The following is a 23,658-nucleotide window of genomic DNA, read 5'->3' as shown; positions in this document are numbered from 1 at the left end:
AGGTGAGACCCATTCTGGCATTACTAAAAAGTGGTTTTTCTTTATTTCATTCCACACTTCCATCAATGCTTTTCTAATAACATTATTTTTGAAATATGAGTGGGTTTTTAATTTATCATACCATACAAATGCATGCCAACCTACCATCAAGTCATGCCCTTCTAGGTTAAGCAGTCTTTGATTTTCTAGTGTGAGCCATTCTTTTATCCATGTCAGGGCCGTGGCATAATAATATAGTTTCCAATTAGGGAGACCTAGGCCTCCTCTTTCCTTACAATCTTCTAATGAGTTTTGTTTTATTCTTGATTTTTTACCTTGCCAAATAAATTTTCTTATTATTTTATTCAGTTCGTTAAAAAATTTCGTTCCTGGATTTATTGGAATCACTTGGAAAAGAAACAGTATTTTGGGGAGAATGTTCATTTTAACTGTGGAGATTCTTCCTACTAGTGATAGTTGTAGATTACTCCAAACCTCTAAGTCTTTTTTAATCTGACTTAATAATTTTAAATAGTTATCATTTTTTAAAGATACAGCTTTGGAGGTCATCCATATTCCTAAATATTTCACTTTTTTCGTGATCTTCATATTTGATAAATCTCCTAAACATTTTCTCTGTATTTCAGTCATATTTTTTGTTAATATCTGTGTCTTTTCCTTGTTTATTTTCAATCCTGCGACTTTCCCATATTCTTCAATTACCTTTATTAAGTTTAAAATAGATTCTATTGGGTCCTCCAAAACAAACACTACGTCATCAGCAAATGCTTGTGTTTTATAGGTTTTTTTTCTAATTTTCAATCCCTTTATTTCCTTTTCTACTCTTATTTTTATCAACAATACTTCTAAAGTTAAAATAAATAACAATGGTGATATTGGACAGCCTTGTCTTACTCCTCTTTGTATAACTACTTTTCCTGTTTGTTCACTATTTATTATAATTTTAGCGGTTTGTTCAGAATATATAGCATCTATTATATTAAAGAATTTTGTTCCTACTTCCATCTTATTTAATTGTATTTTCATAAAATTCCAATCCACGTTGTCAAATGCTTTTTGAGCGTCCAGAAAAATAAGTGCCATTTGCTTTTCAGGATGCTGTTCATAATATTCCAAAGTATTAACTATTATTCTTAAATTATTTTTAATTTGTCTTCCTGGTAAGAATCCATTTTGATCACTGTGTATCATATTATTTATAATACTTTTAAGTCTACTAGCAAATATTGATATAAAAATTTTGTAATCGACATTCAACAGTGAAATAGGTCTATAATTCTCAATTTTTTCTTTCTTGGTATCAGCCTTATGTATTAAGGTTATTAAAGTTTCTGACCAAGTTTTTGGTAATTTACCCATTGTCAATATTTGATTATATATCTCGAGCATGTTGGAAAGAAGTATTTCTAGTTCTAATTTATAAAATTCTACCGGTATTGCGTCTGGACCTATCGCTTTATTATTTTTTTGATTTTTTATGGATTGTTTTAATTCAATATCAGTAATGGGTCTATTTAATCTTTGCTGTTGTGTTTCGGTTAAAACTGGAAGTTCTATTTTTTCCAAATATTTAAAGATTGCATCCTCACTTATCTCTTCTTTCTTATATAATTGTTTATAAAATTCCAATACTATTTCCTTTTTATCTTCTATTTTATGTTTTATTATACCTTTTGAATCTGTCAAATTTTTAATAATTTTATTTTCTCTCTCTTTTCTTAGCTTATATGCCAGCCATCTTCCAGGTTTATTCGCATTTTCAAAGTAATTTTGTTTTGCTCTCTTTATCTTTTCTACAATTGGTTCTTGTTCTATTAATCTCAATTTATGTCTTATTAATTCTCTCTGGTTTTTTAATTTGTCATCCTTATCCTCTTTTTGCATTAAAATTTCCAATTTTTTTAGATCTTCTACTAATGTATCTTGGTATTTTTTCTTTTCCTTATTCTTTTTTGCTATAAATGATATTGTTAATCCGCGTATATATGCTTTAGTTGTATCCCATAAATTTTGAAGGGTAGTGTCTGTATTTTTGTTTATTTTTTAAAAAATCTCTAATTCCTTCTCTATCCATTTCTTATATTCAGGATCTTTTATTATAGTTCTATTCATTGACCAATTCTTTATTCTCCTTTTACCTTTCCAATATATAGATAAAGGGTTATGGTCTGCCCAAGTGTTTGTCTCTATTTCTATTTCGCTTATTTGTTCCATTATATGAATAGGGGCCCATGCCATATCTATTCTAGACCATGTCTTATGCGGATTAGAGTAAAAAGTATACTGTTTATCTTTTAAATGCTGTTCTCGCCATACATCTTTTAGTGATAATTCTGAGCTCATTTTCCAAAATGATGGCGGTAGAATTACCTTTTTTTTCTTTTCTTTTCCCATTATAATCCATTTGATCATCTGAGATTGCATTAAAGTCTCCTATTATTATCATATTTTCAATTGATAACTCATTAATTTTTTCATGTAAATCTTTATAGAATTGTTTTTGGTTATCATTTGGTGCATAAATTGAGACAATTGTTAATGGTTTTGTTTCTAAGTCTAATTGTACTATCAAGATCCTACCGTCTCCATCATTATATATTTCTTTTGATTCAATTGATTCATCAATATACATTGCTACGCCTCTTTTTTTTTGATTGGCCAAGCTAGTGTATAATTTCCCCAATTTTGGGTTTTTAAGCAAACTTCTTTTTGATTTCTTGATATGAACTTCTTGTAGAATGTTTATCTGGGCTTTTTGTTTCGTAAGTTTAATTAGTACTTGATTTCTCTTCCTTGGATTATTCAATCCATTTATATTGACTGAAAGTATTTTCAGATCTTGTGTCATCTTTATTTGTAGTACCTCGAAGTCGGGTATCCAAAATTAAATCCTGTGAGATCTGTAGTTGTTTCTGCCTCACCACCAACGCTTCTTCCCCTCCGCCACCCGCAGCCCCCATCGTTTCATCACTGGGCTTTGGTTGAATCCGAATCTGTGTGGTGCTGTCCAGTCCACTGCGTGCTAGGAAAGATCTTGCTTGTTCTACACTTTCTATTTTCACTCTCGTTGATTGCCATGTTAAAGTCAGGCCTTCTGGTATCAGCCATCTAAAAGTAATACTCTTTCTGATTAAAATACTTGTAAGAAAATAATATTGTCTTCTGATCTCTCGGACCCTCCTCGGGACTTGTTTCAAAATCGTGATTTCCTTCCCGCCACGTTGGAAGGACTCGTTTTTGGTATATTTCAGTATTGCATCTTTGACGATTCTTCTTGTAAATTTGATATGAACTTCTCTAGGTAGATTATGGCATCTTACATATCCAGTCTGAACTCGGTAGACTTCATCAATTTCTTTTACCAGGTCTGTTGGCTCTAACTGCAGAATGGCACCCATAACATCTGCCATTTTTGCCGGCAAGTCTTCATCTTTTTCTTCTTCAATGTTTTGGAACCTCAAACCATGCTGTGCGGAGTGAAGTTCTAGATTGGTTATTGCTATATCAAAGTCTCTGCGGGCTGCGTAGTTGCGGTCTTCGTATTCTTCTACTCTCTGTCCCACATCTTGAATTTTTTCTTCTGTCACTTGTATTCTCTTTTCGCTGTCTTGTAATTTTTGTTGGATGACTTTAATATTTCCGTCCATTTCGACAACATTCCCTTTTACTGCAGTTAATTCAGTTCTAAGTTCTGCAATTTCTTTTTTAATTTCATCTTTCATCTCCTTCATCTCTTGCCTCAACTCTTGTAGGTAAGTTTTCATTTCTTCTTTATTTGTGTCACTTTGAGTTTTTGCCTGGGTTTGTGACGCCTTGATGTCTGCTAGTGCTTCTTGAATAATCTGGAAATTAGAGTCCATCATTGGCTTGTCTTTTTCTTTCTCTTTGGCCAACATTGTGGGTATGGTCCTTTGTTGTAATGGTGAAGAGGTTGGGGAGGTCCTGGGTGTAGAAGTTGAGGCGGGAGTAGTTGGTTGTTTCCGCGTTGTTATTGTATAAGTTAGGCTCAACCTATTTGGACTTATTAGAAATTTTTGGTCCCCTTTCTTTCTAGAATTTTTGATATATTTTTCTTTTTTAGTTAAAAGCCAGTTCATTACAATTATTCTTGAATTAATTTTCTATTTTTTCATTTTATACATATAAGTATATTTTTTGGAATATTAGAATCAATTTTAAATACTTTTTTCTTCTTTTTTCCTTTTTAAATATATATTTTTAGAGATATAAAATACTTCCTACCACTCTTTCCTTTCCGCTCTTTTAAAAGAAATTTTCCCTAGTTATTGTCTTTTCTTCCTTATTTTCATTTGCCTTCTTTTTTTCCCTTTCTATTTTAAGAAATCTTTAGTATCTTTCATCCTTTTTGTCCTCTTTTCTTCTTTCTTTCTTCCCTCTTTTTCCCCCTATCTTTTACATTTTTTTATTGTTTTCTGCATTACTAAAAAGCTATGTGCTAGAATATTGGTTTCTTCCCTTCCCCCACCTGACCCTCTTTTAAGGAACTTAGGAACCTATTGAGGTGTTTTTCACCTTCACTTTTTTATTCTTTTGTTTCTTTCCTTTTTATTTCCCCTTTAATTAAACTTAATAATAAATTATAGCATTAATTGTATTGAAATAATAGATTTTGGATTATGAAAGGCTCCCACAGGGCACAGAGTGTGACCTCAGTGACTACAATAACAACGCGGAGATGGAAATCTTTCATAGAAAGACAGGAATCCTTCACTCACTATGTATATTAAGAAAATGTGAGACTGACAGTTGTTCTGCCAACCTTGAGCAGAAAATTGAAAAGTATACTGATTTCTTCCAGGGTCCTTTTTGTAATGGTGTCTATTTAATTCTATTCAGAGATAAGAAAGGCCAAATAATAATATTTCATCTTGTTATGTAATTTAGTTCTTACATTCAGCAAAATCTATCAAAAGTATCCTGAATCTTTAAAAGTGCTCCCTTTAAACATTATAATTCAATAAGTTGCAAGCTGCTGTTTATATTGTGTAATTCAAAATTGTTGTTATTAGTAATGCTGGATACTTTCTTCATTTTCTCTACTTCGGTTTACATTTGCTTGATTGGCCAAATTATTAAATTCATTATCTCCATCCAGAGAACCTGGATATCAGTGAAGGCATAAGCAACTTTCTTCTTTTGCCACCAATCTTCTGGCTGCTGCTATTAACCTGTTTTGGCACAGAAAACTGAAAACATATCCACTGATCCTCACACACAAAATTGCTATCTTTTGGGTTCTCCCTGCTCTCAGGTAATTCAGCAATGAAGCCCATGGATGTTTACTTCCATAGGCCAGTTCCATAGTCCACTTGAGGGGACAGCTAGACTTTGGCTTAACTTCTCCCTTTGTCTTTAGGAGATTGGAATGGGTAATGCAGTTTTAGCATCAATAAAAATTTGCATAACCCAGAAAGTTTTGCATCTGCTTTCTGGTGCAGTGGGGGAGGGCACTCCATGACTACTTGCACCTTCCCGGAGTCCATTTCTGTACCTTCATGTGATATGCAGTAACCCAAAAAAATCAATTTTATCCTGGTGAAAAGCCTGGAGATTATTAGTAAGAGCTTGGAGATTATTAGTAATGTCACTCAAATATATAGAGATAAAATTGTTGAGTTTTCCCCCTAATTTTGGACTAGTCAGGGAGATGTGTGGCTGTGCCTTCAAATCAATAACGATTCTTGGAAACTCTCTAGGAAAGTCCCTGAAGTTTTCTTTTAGCAATATTTCCAAATGGCTTGACATTGCCTTTTTCCTAGAGTTAAAAGAGACACACTGGTTAAAAGAGACACACTGTTTGAAAAACACTGGTTTAAACCATTAGATTAACTATTGCCCTTGTATGCAGAAAGTATCAAATACTCTACCTTGTCTAACTATCTTAAAAAATCTTAGACTTCTTCATTTGGTGAGACTGAATTATTTCTTCTCCTCTTCCTTGTCACTATAGGGTTTCCAGCAGGAGAACTCCAGAAGCCTTTCTTCTGGGGAACTGAATATCCCAGGTAAGAAGTCTTTTTATGTGAAATGCTAATAAAGTCAAATGCAGAAACTGGTAACCTAAATACTGTATATGTGCAATTAATCATGTTCTATTAGCTTTAACTTTTGGGGTACTGTAAATATAGATCAATACAAAAACCTGCTTTTATTTTTATTTTTTGTTTTTAATTTTTTTTTCTACTAGTTTTTCTCATAATTCCTATCACCCATTTCCTCCCATGTTGACTGTATGACTGTAACTTGTTGCGTATACCCTAAGATTTTTTATTAATATTGCTTCTTCATTGCTTCTTTGACCCCATGACAATCATTAAGTGTTGTACCACATGATTCTTGACAAATGTATATTTTATTTTATGTACGTTGAGAGCATATGCACCAAGACAAATTCCTTGTGTGTCCAATCACACTTGGCCAATAAAAATTCTATTCTATTCTATTCTATTCTAATTAATTAGAGATATGTCCATGCATTCTGCTCTCTTTCATTTATCCTCATGGACTTTTTAACATGTGACCAAACAGAGAAAGAGTTCTCCCCATATTTGTTTTACTGATGTTTTTTTACAGACTTCTCAGCAGCTTCCATTCCTGTGTACTTAAATACTCTGTTATAAATTGAAAGGCTGCAGACAGAGATGAATTAAGTATTCCTGCTCATGTATTGCAATGTATATTTTTAGAAAATTAACTACTATTAGCCGTGGTTGCATGTAGAAACTGCTAGTTTTCACACATATTTAAAAAAAACCAGGACTTCCGGTTGTGACGTTGCACTGTTGCCAGGCCTTTCTTGGTTCCTCCAGGATTCCTTCGGCCTTTTGAGTGTTTCAATTGCTATACAGGATGACCGTGGACCCATAGAGCCCACGGTTTCAGAGAGGAAACTCCAGCGCACCGGGAGGTGGCCAGTGGCCCCCTCAGGAAGCGGGGAAACCCTCTTGATTATCACTCAAAGAGATCTGTCTTTGGACAAGTCCAGAAGTGCAGCATTCCTGATTCATTTCTGGAAGCCGCGGCAGCGACAGAGCACTTTGGGATCAAGAATTTGAAAGATTGTGAGCGATTTGGATATTTGGTATAGAAAGCAATGGAAAGTATCCCCTTTGTAGTCTGACCTTGGCATTTATTATTTATTTATTTATTACTTGGATTTGTATGCCGCCCCTCTCCGAAGACTCGGGGCGGCTCACAGCATGTAAAACAAATCATAGTAATCAGACAGATTTAAGATATTTAAATATTTTAAAAAACCCAGATACTAACAGACACACACACAGACACACCATGCATAAGTTAAACGTGCCCGGGGGAGATGTTTCAGTTCCCCCATGCCTGACAACAGAGGTGGGTTTTAAGGAGTTTACGGAAGGCAGGAAGAGTAGGGGCAGTTCTAATCTCCGGGGGGAGTTGGTTCCAGAGGGCCGGTGCCGCCACAGAGAAGGCTCTTCCCCTGGGGCCCACCAACCGACATTGTTTAGTTGACGGGACCCGGAGTAGGCCCACTCTGTGGGACCTAATCGGTCGCTGGGATTCGTGCGGCAGGAGGCGGTCTCGGAGATATTCTGGTCCAATGCCATGAAGGGCTTTAAAGGTCATAACCAACACTTTGAATTGTGACCGGAAACTGATCGGCAGCCAATGCAGACTGCGGAGTGATGGTGAAACATGGGCATACCTAGGTAAGCCCATGACTGCTCTCGCAGCTGCATTTTGCACGATCTGAAGTTTCCGAACACTTTTCAAAGGTAGCCCCATGTAGAGAGCATTACAGTAGTCGAACCTCGAGGTGATGAGGGCATGAGTGACTGTGAGTAGTGAGTCCCGGTCCAAATAGGGCCGCAACTGGTGCACCAGGCGAACCTGGGCAAACGCCCCCCTCGCCACAGCTGAGAGATGTTGTTCTAATGTGAGCTGTGGATCGAGGAGGACGCCCAAGTTGCGGACCCTCTCTGAGGGGGTCAATAACTCCCCCCCCAGGGTAATGGACGGACAGATGGGATTGTCCTTGGGAGGCAAAACCCACAGCCACTCCGTCTTATCCGGGTTGAGCTTGAGTCTGTTGACACCCATCCAGGCCCCAACAGCGTCCAGGCACCGGCACATCACTTCCACCGCTTCGTTGACTGGGCATGGGGTAGAGATGTAAAGCTGGGTATCATCGGCATATTGATGATACCTCACCCCATGTCCTTGGATGATCTCGCCCAGCGGTTTCATGTAGATATTAAATAGCAGGGGGGAGAGGACCGACCCCTGAGGCACCCCACAAGGGAGAAACCTAGGAGTCGACCTCTGACCCCCCACCAACACCGACTGCGACCGGCCAGAGAGGTAGGAGGAGAACCACTGAAGGACAGTGCCTCCCACCCCCAACCCCTCCAGCCGGCGCAGAAGGATACCATGGTCGATGGTATCGAAAGCCGCTGAGAGGTCAAGGAGCACCAGGACAGAGGATAAACCCCTGTCCCGGGCCCGCCAGAGATCATCCATCAATGCGACCAAAGCGGTTTCCGTGCTGTAACCGGGCCTGAAACCCGACTGCTGGAGACCTAGATAATTGGCTTCTTCCAAGGACCGCTGGAGCTGGAGTGCCACCACCTTCTCAACAACCTTCCCCATAAAGGGAAGGTTGGAGACTGGACGATAGTTGTTAAGCACAGCTGGGTCCAGGGAGGGCTTCTTGAGGAGGGGGCGCACAAGCGCTTCTTTATAGAGTGATGGAAAAACTCCCCTCCCCAAGGAAGCGTTGGTAATCTCCTGGGCCCAGCTCCGTGTCACCTCCCTGCTGGCCGAAACCAACCAGGAGGGACACGGATCCAGTAAACAGGTGGCGGAACTCACAGCTCCAATGGCCTTGTCCACTTCATCAGGTGTCACCAGATCAAACTCTCCCCAGACAGGTGGACAAGTACGTGCCCCAGTCACCTCGACTGACTCGTTGTCAGTCGACTCTGTTTTACAATTGGAGTCGAGGTCGGCTCGAATCCGAGCGACTTTATCAGCGAAAAACGTGTTAAAGTCCTCGGCACTACTCTGCAAGGGCTCCCCAACTCCCCCCTGATTAAGAAGGGAGCGGGTCACCCTAAACAGAGCGGCCGGGCGGGATTCCGCTGATGCAATCAAGGCGGCATGGTACGCGCATCTTGCCGCCTTGAGCGCCACTTTGTAAGTCTTAATAAAAGCTCTTACAAGTGTTCGGTCGGATTCAGACCTACTCTTCCTCCATCGCTTCTCTAGACGTCTCTTTTGGCGCTTCAACTCCCGGAGCTCCTCGTTGAACCATGGGGCTCTACGGGGTCTAACGCCTCGGAGAGGTCGCAAAGGCGCAATCCGGTCTAGAGCCTCCGCAGCAGCCGTATTCCAGGCCTCCGCGAGAGACTCTGCCGAACTGTGGACGAGTGCCTCTGGAATAACCCCAAGCGCCGTCTGAAAGCCCTCTGGGTCCATCAGGCGTCTGGGGCGGAACATCTTCATTGGTTCCGCCTCCCTGCGGGGGAGGATTGGAGCCAGGAAGTCAAGCCGTAGTAGAAAATGGTCTGACCATGACAAAGGCAATGCTTCTAAGCCCCTTAGTCTCAGACCATTACTCAATTGCTCGGAAAGGAATACCATGTCAGGTGCGTGCCCTCTCTCATGAGTCGGACCCTGTACTACTTGAGTCAGGTCCACGGCTGTCATGGTGGCCATGAACTCCTGTGCCAACCCAGAGGTTTCGCCGAGCGACGGCAGGTTGAAGTCCCCCAGGACTATAAGTCCGGGGAACTCCACCGCCAGCCCGGCTACCTCCTCGAGTAGCACAGGCAGGGCTTTAGACACGCAGCTGGGAGGCAGGTACGTGAGAAATAAGCCCACCTGAACCCCTAAGTCCAATTTCATCAAGAGAGACTCGCAACCCGCAATTTCCGGAGCAATGAGTCTACGCAGGCAAAGGCTCTCCCTGGCTACAATAGCCACTCCTCCCCCCCTTCCCTGGGGTCGAGGTTGCTGCCATATCTGAAACCCGGCTGGGCAAATTTCGGAGAGAGGGACACCTCCCTCCGGGCCCAGCCAGGTTTCAGTAATACATGCCAGGTCGGCCTCCTCATCCAGGATCAAATCCCGGATGAGGAGAGCTTTATTTACCACCGACCTGGCATTAAGCAGCAGCAACCTGAGTCCAGGGCCAGAGTTACACCCATCATCAGTACCCAAGATTGGGCTCACAGAGCCGGAACAGGGGACTGTTAATAAGCAACGGTCCCTCGTTCCCCTGGAACGGCTAGCTCTGTGGCCCCCGCCATATCTGCCTCTCCCCAGCAACACAGGGATATTCCAACCCTCTGCCACCCCAGAGATCGGTGCCCCCTCCTCTCCTGTCTCCCGAGCGTCAGGTGGGCCAAATCTATCATTCACACCACTATCAGCCAACTCATCCATACCATAACCCCCTCCCCCAACCCAGTTATACCAATCATTCCATTCATACCCACAAGCATATTTATCCCAGTCATCCATTACTTAGCCCACCCAATATTTTAAAAAACAATTAAATCAATAACAGTATAAAATAGCAGTAATAAAGATTAAAACACTAAAACATTAAAATTATCCTTATAAATAAGTTAATAAGATAAAAAATTAGAAAGTTAATAAAATAGTATAAAAATATAGAATACGAAATAAGATCTTAATTAATAGCAATCATCAGCCAATCAACCAGTCCAGGTCCGAGTCCTCTATAGATCTTCCATATAGTTAGTCTTAAAGTTTGCTGTTTTTACTATAGTCTATGGTCTTGCCACTAGGGGCGCAGTTCTTCTATGATCTTAATAGTACAGTACTGTAGTTGAGGAAATGGGGAAAAAAGTGAGAATAAATGGTGGGGGGGGGGGTGACAGTTTATGACAATTGATGACAAAAGCAGGGATTAAAACGATACACAATAACCCCGGTCTCATTGGCCATGATGTTTCTGCCAGTAATTCATAGTTCTCACCCCCTCTCAAGTTCTTCAGGTCTCTGTAAGCACCCATACTGGGCGTCTGTCTCCTTCGTTTCTCTCGTCGTCCCCCCCTCTTGGCACCAGCAGCTCTCACCCACTGGTGCCATACAGGGGGGGGGGTGTTGTTTCTGGATATTCCTCGCCCATTAGATCTTCTCAGGTGCTCTCCACCACCGACTGCAGGTCGCTCCCACCGGCCCGAATCGTCAGCGGCTTCAGTCTCACAAGCAGGCAGGGTCGCCCCAGTTCCAGTGCTGGTCTCTGCTCCATTCAGCTCCGTTCTCTCCGCTCCCCTCCTTTCCGTCGACCCTCGAACCTCGCCTCCACCGCCTCGGCACTGGTCACTCTCACTCACCAGTGCCACGCCAGGAAGCTTGGCTCGGTCCAGCTCTCCACCTTCACAGCTTCTCTCCTCTCTCCCCTCCTTCGGCATTTTCGCTCAGCGTTCAGGCGCGGCCGCCATCTTCCGCGCCTCAGCTGATCGGCACTACAGCCTGCAGCCTCCAACGCTCCCCAGCGTCCCCAGCAGCAGCGAGAACGCTCAGTCTCTGGCTGCTTCAATGGGGGGCAAGACAACAGACCAACCTCGGGACATTTCGAAGCTGGACTGGCCCATCTCCGACGATTTTTGCCGTAGTCTCAGGAGAGCGATAGACCCACCATCTCCATACCGCTCAACCCGGAACCGGAACAATGGATATATCTCTTCCTTGAATTGGAACTTACTAGAAGGTGGCAACTGCAATCTTTTTTTCGGATAAATTTGGCGGCAGTGACTATGCAATAATTAGCCGCAATAGGTGTGAATACTTTATAACCCAGTTTTTGCTGGATTCTGGCCTTAGAATTTACAACAACAGAAAGAAGGACTAATACTGCACACTGACTACAAAGGGTGAAAGATTTTAGAATGAGAAAGGAGTTTGATTGAGATTGCTGTTGTCGCTTTGATTACAACTTGGATTTGACTGAATGGAATGAATCAGGCACCACTGAACTTATAAAAACCAGAACTCCCCGCAGAGCTCTCTTTTGTTTGCTTTGTTTTCTCTTGTTTTCTCTCATCCCTTGACTACCATTTTCTGATCCCTTGACTTTCAACCTTTCAACCTTCGTCCTTTATAATACCTTCTTTAATGTTGGAACCTGTGGATTTGCGGATCTCTCCTTTCCCGTGTCGCTGACTGAACTACCTTGCAGATTTATTTGTTTGGACACTCAGACTCTATTAACTATATCAATTCGACCCTCCCTTCGACTTGCTATACCCAATAATATCAACAACAACATTTGAATTGAACTAACTGATTGAATAACTGATTAATTAGCTTGCTTCAACTTTTTATATATTTGACTACCCAAGATACGACTATTAAAATATTGCACATCATTTAAAGTCAAAATTGGACTTACTACATCTAATGGAACTAGTCAAACTGAATGAACTTTATAAGTATAAAAAGGGGAAGCTAATGGTACCTTGTCTTTATTATTTTTTTTATGTTTAGATATTTATACCAAACTCAAACATTCCTTAATATTTCTGCTTTACATAGTTTCTATTTAACTGCTGATATATTTATATATTCATGTTTATTTATATCTTTGATTTTGAATTGCAAAACTGTGAAATTGCTTTTTTGTTCTTTTCTTTTTTCCTACTTGAATCAACCTTTAGAATTAATTCCTGTTTACATACTCTCCTGACTTTTCTATTCTTTCATTTTTCTATATGATATTAACAATTTTTTCTCTATTTTATTATAGATAAACAGTAATTTACAAATCTATAGATAGTAGATACTTGAGTTACTTGAGTTACATTTGATAAATTAACTTTATATTTAATAAATTTGTATTTACTTACATATATTTATAACTTTTATCTAATATTTAAAACTGAACCTTTTGATCAACTAACTATATATAGTATTATTGTTGAAATTGAATGAACTTTCTACATTTCAACATTCAGACAGATTCCTTTTATATATATTAGCTGTTTATTTGAATAGATATACAACTATATATTATATATTGCAAATCTTAATATCTTTTCCTCTTTGATACTATCATTCCTCTATTTACTATAACTCATCTCATTGTACCTTTTTCAAACTGTTCTTAACTTACTGAATACTTAACATTAACTAAATCCTACAATTGCACCATCCTAACATATACTAATTAAAAGTGTATGAGTAAATTAGATTCTATTTGGAGCCTACTTAAGATGTCCTCTTCAAGTCAACCTATAATTACGAAATCTTGGAAGAAGGTTACTACACAACCATCAGCCTCACAACATACAACAGAAATGGCCTCTACTGAAAAAACACCATCATCAAAACCTTCCCAACCAACAATGACCATTACATTAACTTCACTTTTTGACATGATGACTAAAATGCAGGAGTCGATTGACTGGAATTATGATGTTTTAACGGGAACTATGGGAACGATGAAAGAAGACATAAAAAAAATAGAAAACCATGTAGGATATCTGGATGAGCGGATGGAAAAATTGGATTGGAGAATGTCCACAGTATCCTAACAAATAAAGTCCAAAAAATAAAAACCATAGAAGAGATAAATCTTCTATGTCTTTGGAGAGGGGCGACATACAAATCTAATAAATAAAATAAATAAATAAATAAATAAATAAGTAAATGAAAGGATGGATACACGCTTACAATTTGCTGAAGTGAGGACTGAATATATTAACAAAACCCTAGAGGAAGCAATAATTAATCTCGATCAAGAAAAATCAGCGTTTTTCTTGCATTGCCAAAACGTCACTGAATCTGAACACCAAGACTTACCACATACAATGGCGGAGATACTTGCAAATATAACCAGCAAGACCCCACAAGAAATGCTTCAACACACTGATGAAATATACTGAATCTCAACATCCTACGCAAGATGCTATAGAATTCAAAGAGAATTCCATATTCGATTTATTAGAAGAACCATTAGAGACGAGGTATATAACACATTGAAGGAAAACACTGTATCCTACAAAGGTAGAGAAATTACCATGCTACGCCAAATTCTGAGATGAGTGAGAGACAAAAGAAAACCTTATCAAATGATAACCAATAAACTAAAGAACAGAATTCCCTTCAGATGTTTGACTCCCGAGGGTATCCTGGTCACATTACTTGATAAAAAGTACAAAATTACTTCACCAGATGAAGCAAAATATTTCTATGACCAAATTCTTAAGCTGGTTGAAGACAAAAGGACAAGAGAAGATGATAGTAGAGACAAGGTTAGCACCTAAGAACTTAGTTCGGAGAACAAATTATTATAAAAAGAGCCTGAAATAAAACAATCTGATGACGACTATGAAAGACAAGGTCCAATTACACGAGCAAAAACCGAGGCGCAAAAGGAGAAGACAAGAGAACTCATAGCCCAACTCTCGACATAATGGGATTACAATATTTTCATCCAATATCAATGGCTTAAATTCTAATAACAAGAGAATAAAATTTTTCCATAAACTAACCAACTACAATTATGAGATAATAAGTTTGCAAGAGACTCATGTTTCAAAGGATGAGGTTAATTTATTACATTCTCCCAATCTTGGAGAACTCTTTACTGCATCAGCAATGGTTTAAAAAAGAGGCATAGCTATATATGTCAAAAACATCTTTTTCCCAAAGCTTATTTATGCCGACGCAAATGGTCAAATATTGATAGTTCAAGTAACTTTAGGATATGAAAGATAACAATTATAGGAATATATGCCCCTTCTATTTACATTTTTAAAGAGTTTACATGAAAAAATACTAGAATTGGATCTAACAAATTTTATTATAATTGGAGATTTCAATGCTATTACAGACAAAACAAACGATTACAAAGGCAGCTCCAAATACAATTCAAGAAAACTACTTCCAACCACATTTGACCAATTAGTACGTGAATTTGCTTTAAAAGATATCAGGAGATTTTACCATCCTGACTCCAAACAGTATACTTTTTTTTGTCCCCCCGCACAAATCCTGGTCACGTATTGATATGGCTTGGTCTAATTCAGAAATCGTAAATGAAATTACAGATATCCCAATACAAACTGACACCTGGGGAGACCACAATCCTTTGTTATTAACCTTTAGAGACCCAAATAACAAAAAATTTCAAAGATGATCCATGTACCAGACAATTATCAATGAACAATAATTTCAGGATATAATACAATGTGACTTACCTATCTTCTTTGAACTCAATTGTAATGGTAGTACATCCCAAAAAAATGTTTGGGATACTATTAAAGCCTACATCTGAGGAATTTACATATCCTACTCTGCCAAAAATAGAAAAGAAAATGAAGAGAAATTACATAAATTAAATATATCATTACAAGATGCAGAATTTTTTTTACAAACCAACTCTAATAATACTTCGATCTTAGCCGAAATAAAAGCCATTAACCATGAAATAAATTCAATAACCCAAAAATAACTTTCACACAAATTGAAAATGGGAAAACAATCACACTTTGAATCTGCCAATAAACCGGGTCGATGACTGGCCCTTAAATTGGGTCATCAAAAATTAGATAAAAACATTGAGGTCTTATATGATAACTTTGGACATTTAAAATCAAATACCAATGACAAGAAACAAATAATCCAAGACTTTTATCAGGAACAGAAACAATGAACGAGGAACTTATACTAAAATACTTAGATCAAAATGAAAAAAACATTAATAAATGAGGAAGAAAGATACATGTTGTTCAGCCGGGCTCTATGGTATGAGCCTCCTGAAAATTCAAGGGTAAAAAATTCAGACACACACACACACTTGAAAATTGAAAAACAATGTTTTTTATCACAAAATTCAAAACAACCAAAGCACCCTTTTTGTATTGCAAAGAGCACTCTTCCCAAAACAGCTTGGTAGGCTGTAAAAACCCTTAAACAGTCCTTAAGTACTTAGCTAGCTAGCCTTCCTTCTTCCACACGCTTTGCTCTGCCTTGGTTTCAAAGTCTTGAAAAATCAACAAACAGAGTCTTGAAACAGCAAGTCCGTTTCAAACCAGTACAATCAGATAATCTTCACACTGCGAGGCCAGCACGCTGCCAATTTAACAGCAGCTCTAATTACTTGAACCCCAAGCAATCACAGGTGGACTCAATTATCTCCTATAATACTTTTTAAGCTGTTCACTCCTATGCATAGCTCTATGCATGCGTGGGTCTATCATTATTTCCTCATCCGAATCTAAGGAAGATAAGAGTGATTGACTTCTTCCTGGGCTGTCTTCCAAGCCCCCCCCCTCCATCTCATCGTCACTTCCTTCTGCAGAGGCCAATTCACCGTCTGACTCTGTCGGCAGCAAAACAGGTCTATGACATGTTGATGTTTCCCCTGCATCCACCTCCTCAGTCCTTGGGGCAGGAGCTGGGCCAGAGCTAACCATAACACATGTTAAATAATACAATTACCATAACAGAATTGAAAACTGCAATTGCAAAGCAAAAAAACAATAAAACTCCAGGCCCGGATGGAATTCCCATTGAATTCTATAAACACCACCAAGACATATTGGAATCTATAATGCATGACATTTACAATGATGCCCTACTACACGGTAAACTTCCTAACACCTGGTCGGAAGCTTATACAACATTAATTCTGAAAAATATCTAAAATAGAGAATATCTTGAAAACTACAGACTCATATCACTACTCAATACCGAATATAAAATGTTTACTTCAATAATTGCAGACCGCCTAACAAAAATTTTAAACACCATAATCCACCCAGATGAAAATGGATTCTTACCTTCAAGAAATATAGCCACTAAATATAATAATAATATTAAACACTCTTGAATATTATGACAAACACAGCAATAAACCAGTACCCCTAATATTTATGGATTTAAGGAAATCCTTTGATAGTTTGCAATGGCAATACTTTATAAGTCAAATTGATCATAAGAAGTTTGGGGATAATTTTCTCAATTTAATCAAAGCTATCTACTCCCAATAATCTGCTAAAATTCTGTTTAACAATGATGGTACTGAGAAAATACGAATAACAAAAGGTGTACGTCAAGGATGCCCCTTAGCCCCTCTGATTTTTATTTTCGCTATTGAAACACTACTGAATAACATAAGAAATAATAAGCAAATCAAGGTGTTAAAATTAAAAGAGAACAATTTAAACTACAAGCATTTGCAGAAGACATCATTTTTATTGTACAGGATCCCATAGAAACTGCACCGATTTTACTACAAGAAATTCACAAACTTGGAGAAGTAACAGGCCTTTAAAAAAATTCTTTTAAAGAATGTTTATTGAATTTAAATAGTTAAAAAGGGGGGGGGAGGGAAAGGGGGAAGAAAGGCATTACATAGTAATAAAACAGGTCCTAAGCTATACAGAATCAATATCACTATATTATGACCAAAATTACAGTACGTAACAAAAGATATAAAGTACATGTACATAATATGAAATACAGTAGAGTAATAAATCTATAGGATACAAAAAGAAATAAAAGAAAAAGGGGAAATAAAGGGAAAATTTAAAAAAAATGCTGGGTGGAAGAGGCAGAGGCAGAATTTTATTTTCTTGTGCTAATGGATACAAGTAGGTAAGTCAATAACTATAAATGTCTATAGAAGGTTCAAATTATTAAACTTATATTTTTAAAGACTGCTTTATTATTGTCCTAGACAACTTAACAAAATGAAGAAGCTTTTAAAAATAAATGCTTGATCTGAAGAGGCCCAGTGCTATTGTATCTACTTTTAAATAGCAGAGAATAATGTATAATTCCAGAAAGCCACATCAGTTTTAAAGATCTGTAAAAGTATAATCTGAAAAGTAACAGTGTCCTGTTTTAGTATTAAGATAAGGCAGCTGAGATAAACCCTGACTTAGTCATGTTTGGAGTAGATCTATTTAAATAATTGTGATGAGTTAGCATAATCACATTTAAGAAAACTTTCTGGTAGTAATATACTGCCATAATGTACATTTCTCCAATTCTTTGCTATTTCTATGGGTCAGATACACATGCACAGAAATAGCATAGCAAACAGTGTATATCATCTGTACTGTTTGATGTTAGCTGGGGGGCATAGGCAGATTTTTTTCCTTTGTTTTCCTCCCCCTAAACTAAGGTGAGTCTTATACTCTGATGTGTCTTATACTCTGAAAAATACAGTAGTTGCCAAGTAAAGAACTGTTGATTTGAAGCCACTTCTGTCTCTTCCATTCACCTTGACACTTAGGTTCCACCTTTTAATTTAATATTCTCAATAATTGTTACAATTCTTCCCCCACAACATTATTTCCCCATAAATTATTTATATAATCAGAGTTTGCCTCATTATAGTCTCATTGGAAATTGAATTATAAAGTAGAAAAGATGAGTATCTCTGAGAATCTAGTTCTCGAAACATGAAATGTGACAAGAATCAGATTCTAGAAAGTAGAAATTTAATATCTTTTGCCTGGGTCAGTTTTATAGTTACTGGTCCTTGAAATCCTTGTAGAATCCATGCATATGATTCATGTTCATGCTCTGGACCAATAGTGAGATTGAAAATATGATAGAAAAAATTAACATCGGAATGAACATCTGGGCGGACCATCACTCAATAATATTAATACTTAAAACAGGTAAAAAAGGAAACAAACAATGGGCGATTTACCCTAATATAATAAAGGATAAGGAATATATAAAATACAGGAATAAAGAACTAACACTCTTTTTAAAAGACAATTGGAACAAAGACCCCACCCTACAAAATATCTGGAACACTACCAAGGCCTATATTAGGGGCCTAACAATTTCATGCACAAGCAGGAAAAATAGAAATAAAAATCAAAAATTATGAGACAATGTTGATGTTTCCCCCGCAAGAACAAATAAAAAAACTTGAAATCAAACTACAAAACGATCCACAGAACAATCACTGGCCAAGAAAAAGATAATCTTAAACATTTAATCAATCTAATCATACAAGAGGATATACAGTAGCACAAGCGGGCATAATATTAATGGAAGAAATAAACAGATATGGAGCTTTAGCAGGATTAAAAATTAATAAATCTAAAACCAAAATTATGACCAAAAACATGACAACGAAAGATAAAGAACATTTAGCTAGAGAACTAGAATTGGAAATTACTGAAAGAACTAAATACTTAGGAATTAATATGTCACCTAAATGCATTGCCATAAAAAAGGATAATTACGATTTGTTAATAGATAAAACAAAATCACAATTAGAAGGCTGGGCCAAACTTCCAATTTCATTTCAGGGAAGAATCGCAACAATCAAAATGTCTATGCTACCTAAATTTTTATATCTTTTTCAAACGATTCCAATTAGATTAGAAGGAACCTTTTTTAAAAATCTAGAAAAATTAATATTTAAATTTGTATGGCAAGGCAAAAAAGCAAGAATTAGACTTAAATGGATGCAAGGCAGTCAAAAGCAAGGTGGACTAGGCTTACCCGACTTTAGAATATATTACCAAGTGGCAGTTTTAGCATGGGTCAAAGAATGGATACAACTCAAGAATATATGACTGTTAGCTTTGGAGTTGGCACAGTTTTATCTGGGACAATAAGTCCACTACACATTCCTATTTTAAACAACATTTGATTAGAAGGTCGTCATTAGACACTTGGAATATAATTAGGAAACAACACTATACCAAAGTACCATTATGGTTTTCAAGTACGGAGGCACTAACTTTTCCAAATACAATAAGCCTAGGGAAAATGGTAAAATATTCTCAAGTACTAGATAAAGAAACAAAATGTTTTATAGGTGGCACATGCCCCCAGCTAGGCTAGCCAAGATGTATGCTAACCTCAAACCCAATTGTTGGAAATGTGGAGAGAAACACAGCTCCTACTTTCATATGTGGTGGACCTGTCCACAAGTTAAGGAAATTTGGCACAAACCTCAAAAATGGATAAAAGAAATAATCAATATAAAATTAGAAATGAAACCGGAAATATTTTTACTTGGTATTATAAAAAAAAATATGAAAAAAGAACAATATTATCTGACCCAACACTTAATAACAGCAATGAGAATAACCATAGCCCAGTTTTGGAAAAACGAATCAATGCCTAACGATCAAAATTTAATTTAAAAAAATGCTAGACTGCGCAAAAGCAGACAAACTAACATTGGAGCTAAAAGAGCAAGAAAATACAAAATACTACCAGATCTTGAAAGATTTCTATCTATGGCTGAATAAAAGAACAAATACTAGTAGTGCTGCGTGATAAGGAAACAAATTAAATTAAAAATTGTTAAAGACTTAAATTTTCTCTACCTACTATGTTTATATAAGTTATAGAGTAAGAAATTAAAATCTAGTATTATAGATCATATATTACAGATAAAACCAATGGTAACAATACCGTAAAAGAATATAAAAGGAGGCTGTCGATGAGTCAGCCAAAGGGGGGAGGGGATGTACATTGTATCTCTGTCTTTTTGTATATGAAGTGTGTGTTTGTGTTGTCTACGTGTAAATAAAAATTATTTTTTTAAAAAAAGGATTCATGTTGTAAAATCAACATTTATTGAGCACGTCTGCATTGAAATAAAATTGCTAACTGCTACTTATACATTAGTGTGCTTATTAATTAAGAAACCAAAAATAAGGAATTATATATCTTTGATGACAGCTTTGGAAAACACTGCATTTTGTTTGATTGTTTGTTTGTTTGTTTGTCTGTCCATCCCATTCCCTAACCATATCAAACTATATTTGAGATTGTTCCATAGCCGCAAGAACACTATTGATAATAGAAAATGTTCTGTCTGTTTGCACCCATAACCAATGGAGAACCAAAAAGACCTTCATACATGCTCTTACCACTATATTAACTCAGAACTACTGAATTATTGTGTAAAATTCAACCACTATCTCCTGAGGGTTTTATTCGATGAATTCCTAAGTTATTTTGGGGGGTCCTTTGTGCTCTCTGAGCTCGGTGTTCTGTCATTTTTCCATTATGTAAATCATCAGTGCTATTGTATTAGCACTGATGATGTTACCTAGTTTGGATAATGAAATGTCTGCAAGTTCAGAAAGTACAAAGGATCCCACATTTCAACCTGAACCCTATAAACATTCTCCTTTATTGATAAGTTATTTCTTTTTTTCACTAACATTTCTTCTTCCTTTGATCTTCCCCTGGATTTATATATCATTCTGATACCAATGCTCATATTTTTTCACCCATTGTGCATTTTTTTTTAAATAACCCCACCCTCACCCCCACCCCAATTCCTTTGCTTTTTGTTAGTTTTTCTCTAACAGCAATCTCTCCCAAGCAGACTGGTTTATTTTTAAAAAGGAAATAGATGGGTTCTGGTTTGCACGGAGGCTCTGGGAGGGTGTTTTTGGCTTCCAGAGAGCCTCCGGAGGGATGGAGGAGGGCGTTTTTACCCTTCCTTTGTTACTGTACTGCTCCTTTCAGTCTATTTTATGGATGGCTAAACTTTTCCAGACCAAGTGCTCAAAGCATACATGCGCACATGAAAATGCATGTGCACATGTTCAACCCCCCAAAATTCAATGCATGTGCAGCCCCATCCATGTGCCCTGCCCCCTGCATGCACACTCAGCCCCCTGCATGTGCCTAGCCCCTGCACATGTGTGCCCACTCTGCATGCACTTTGTCCCCGCAGATGCGCACATGTCATGCATGCCCCTGCACATGCGTGCATGACCCCCCATATGCCCCAACCCTAAACATGCATGGCAGAGACCCAAAGACCAGCTGGCTTGTGGGAGGCATGCGTGCATGCACGGTGGAGCTGAACTGGGGCAACAGATTGCATGCCCACAAAGAGATCACAGGTCTATTTAATTGTTATATATAAAGGTTTCAAAGGGTAGACTGTTTACTCCAAGGACCACTCTAGAGAGAGGGAAAACTAAGACCACTGATTGGTTGAATCAGCCGTCAGCCCTCTATTTAAAGAGCGAGTTCCAGGCTGGTTCCTTTGCTGGATCTGTGTGCTATTCCAGTGTTTTTCAACCAATGTGCTGTGGCACACTAGTGTGCCGCGAGACATGGTCAGGTGTGCCGCGAAGAAGGAAGCTCAGGTTTCGGTCTCACAACTTTTTGCTGAGAGAGAAAGCAAGAGAGAGAGTGAGAGAGAGAGAGAGAAAGCAAGAGAGAGAAAAGAGAGAAAGAGAGAAAGAAAGAGTGAGAGAGAAAGAAAGCAAGAGAGAGAGAGAAAGAGAAAGCAAGCAAGAGAGAAAGTAAGCAAGAGAGTGAGAAAGAGAGAAAAGGAGAGGAAGGGAGAGAGAGAGAGAAATGAGCAAAAAGGGGAGGAAAAAAAAGAGAAATGAGAAAATGATTGAGACAGAGAATGAGAGGGAAGAGAGAGAAACAAAAGAGAGAGGACTCTTGATTTAAAGCATATGATAAAAAGCACCCAAAGAATAAGAGAGAAACCCCCCCCAGCCTCACCTGTTTTTGGAAAGGGTTCCAGAATGTGTACACACACACACACACACACACACACACAAGGGGGGGAGGACACAGGGATGGAAAAAGAGAGGAGAGTGTCTTAGGGTGTCATTTTGTGTCATTTTGGTTGGTGGTGTGCCCCAGGATTTTGTAAATGTAAAAAATGTGCCGTGGCTCAAAAAAGGTTGAAAATCACTGTGCTATTCAATAAAGAGCTGTTGAGTCACTACCATCTCCAAGTCTCTTCAGTACCAGAACTCAGCATTAATGTTACTTCTTTCAGATAAGGACTCAAAAGTATCCCCCCAAGTCATCCAGTTTTGTCCCACCATCTGTAGAATACATCACACAACTAATTAAATTTGAATATACTTTTTATCATACATACATACATGCATGCATGCATGCATACATGTGTGTGTGTGTGTGTGTGTGTGTGTATACACAGTGTAACATGTGTGTGTGTGTGCTCATTATATTGATTATGTTATTGCAGTGCATTGCATTGCATTGCAATTTCTGTTCCGTTCTCTCTGATTCTTGAATACTGTCCAGCAGTTTTCTTGTCAAGGTTTTTCAGAGGCCCCTTACTGACCTCTTAGGAATCTGGATAGGTCAACCGTAGATAATCTAAGGGTAAAGTGTTGGGGGTTTGGGGATGACACTATGGAGTCTGGTAATGAGTTCCACGCTTCAACAACTCGGTTACTGAAGTCATATTTTTTACAATCAAGTTTGGAGCGGTTAATATTAAGTTTAAATCTATTGTGTGCTCTTGTGTTGTTGTGGTTGAAGCTGAAGTAGTCGCCGACAGGCAGGACGTTGCAGCATATGATCTTGTGGGCAATACTTAGATCTAGGTTAAGGTGTCTTAGTTCTAAACTTTCTAGGCCCAGGATTGAAAGTCTAGTCTCATAGGGTATTCTATTTCGAGTGGAGGAGTGAAGGGCTCTTCTGGTGAAGTATCTTTGGACATTTTCCAGGGTGTTAATGTCTGAGATGCGATATGGGTTCCAAACAGATGAGCTGTATTCGAGGATGGGTCTGGCAAAAGTTTTGTAAGCTCTGGTAAGTAGTGTGACATTGCCAGAGCAGAAGCTACGTAGGATTAGGTTTACAACTCTTGAAGCCTTCTTGGCTATATTGTTGCAGTGGGCT

The 23,658-nt window shown here is 38.1% G+C and overlaps 1 protein-coding gene across 2 annotated transcripts in view; it reads left to right on the top strand.

The window, feature by feature from the left end:
- The window catches only part of PHEX (phosphate regulating endopeptidase X-linked), a 236,351-nt gene that overhangs the window by 190,888 nt on the left and 21,805 nt on the right, over positions 1–23,658 (top strand). For both annotated transcript variants that reach the window (XM_070750614.1, XM_070750615.1), the window contains one exon: positions 5,972–6,026. In XM_070750614.1, the coding sequence (XP_070606715.1) occupies positions 5,972–6,026 (55 nt within the window). The remainder of the gene's footprint in view (positions 1–5,971; positions 6,027–23,658) is intronic.

The sequence above is a fragment of the Erythrolamprus reginae genome, chromosome 4 (assembly GCF_031021105.1).
Source record: "Erythrolamprus reginae isolate rEryReg1 chromosome 4, rEryReg1.hap1, whole genome shotgun sequence".
Taxonomy (NCBI): Eukaryota; Metazoa; Chordata; class Lepidosauria; order Squamata; family Dipsadidae; genus Erythrolamprus; species Erythrolamprus reginae.
The sequence above is the reverse complement of the archived record's forward strand: the minus strand, read 5'-3'. Positions and strand labels throughout refer to the sequence as shown.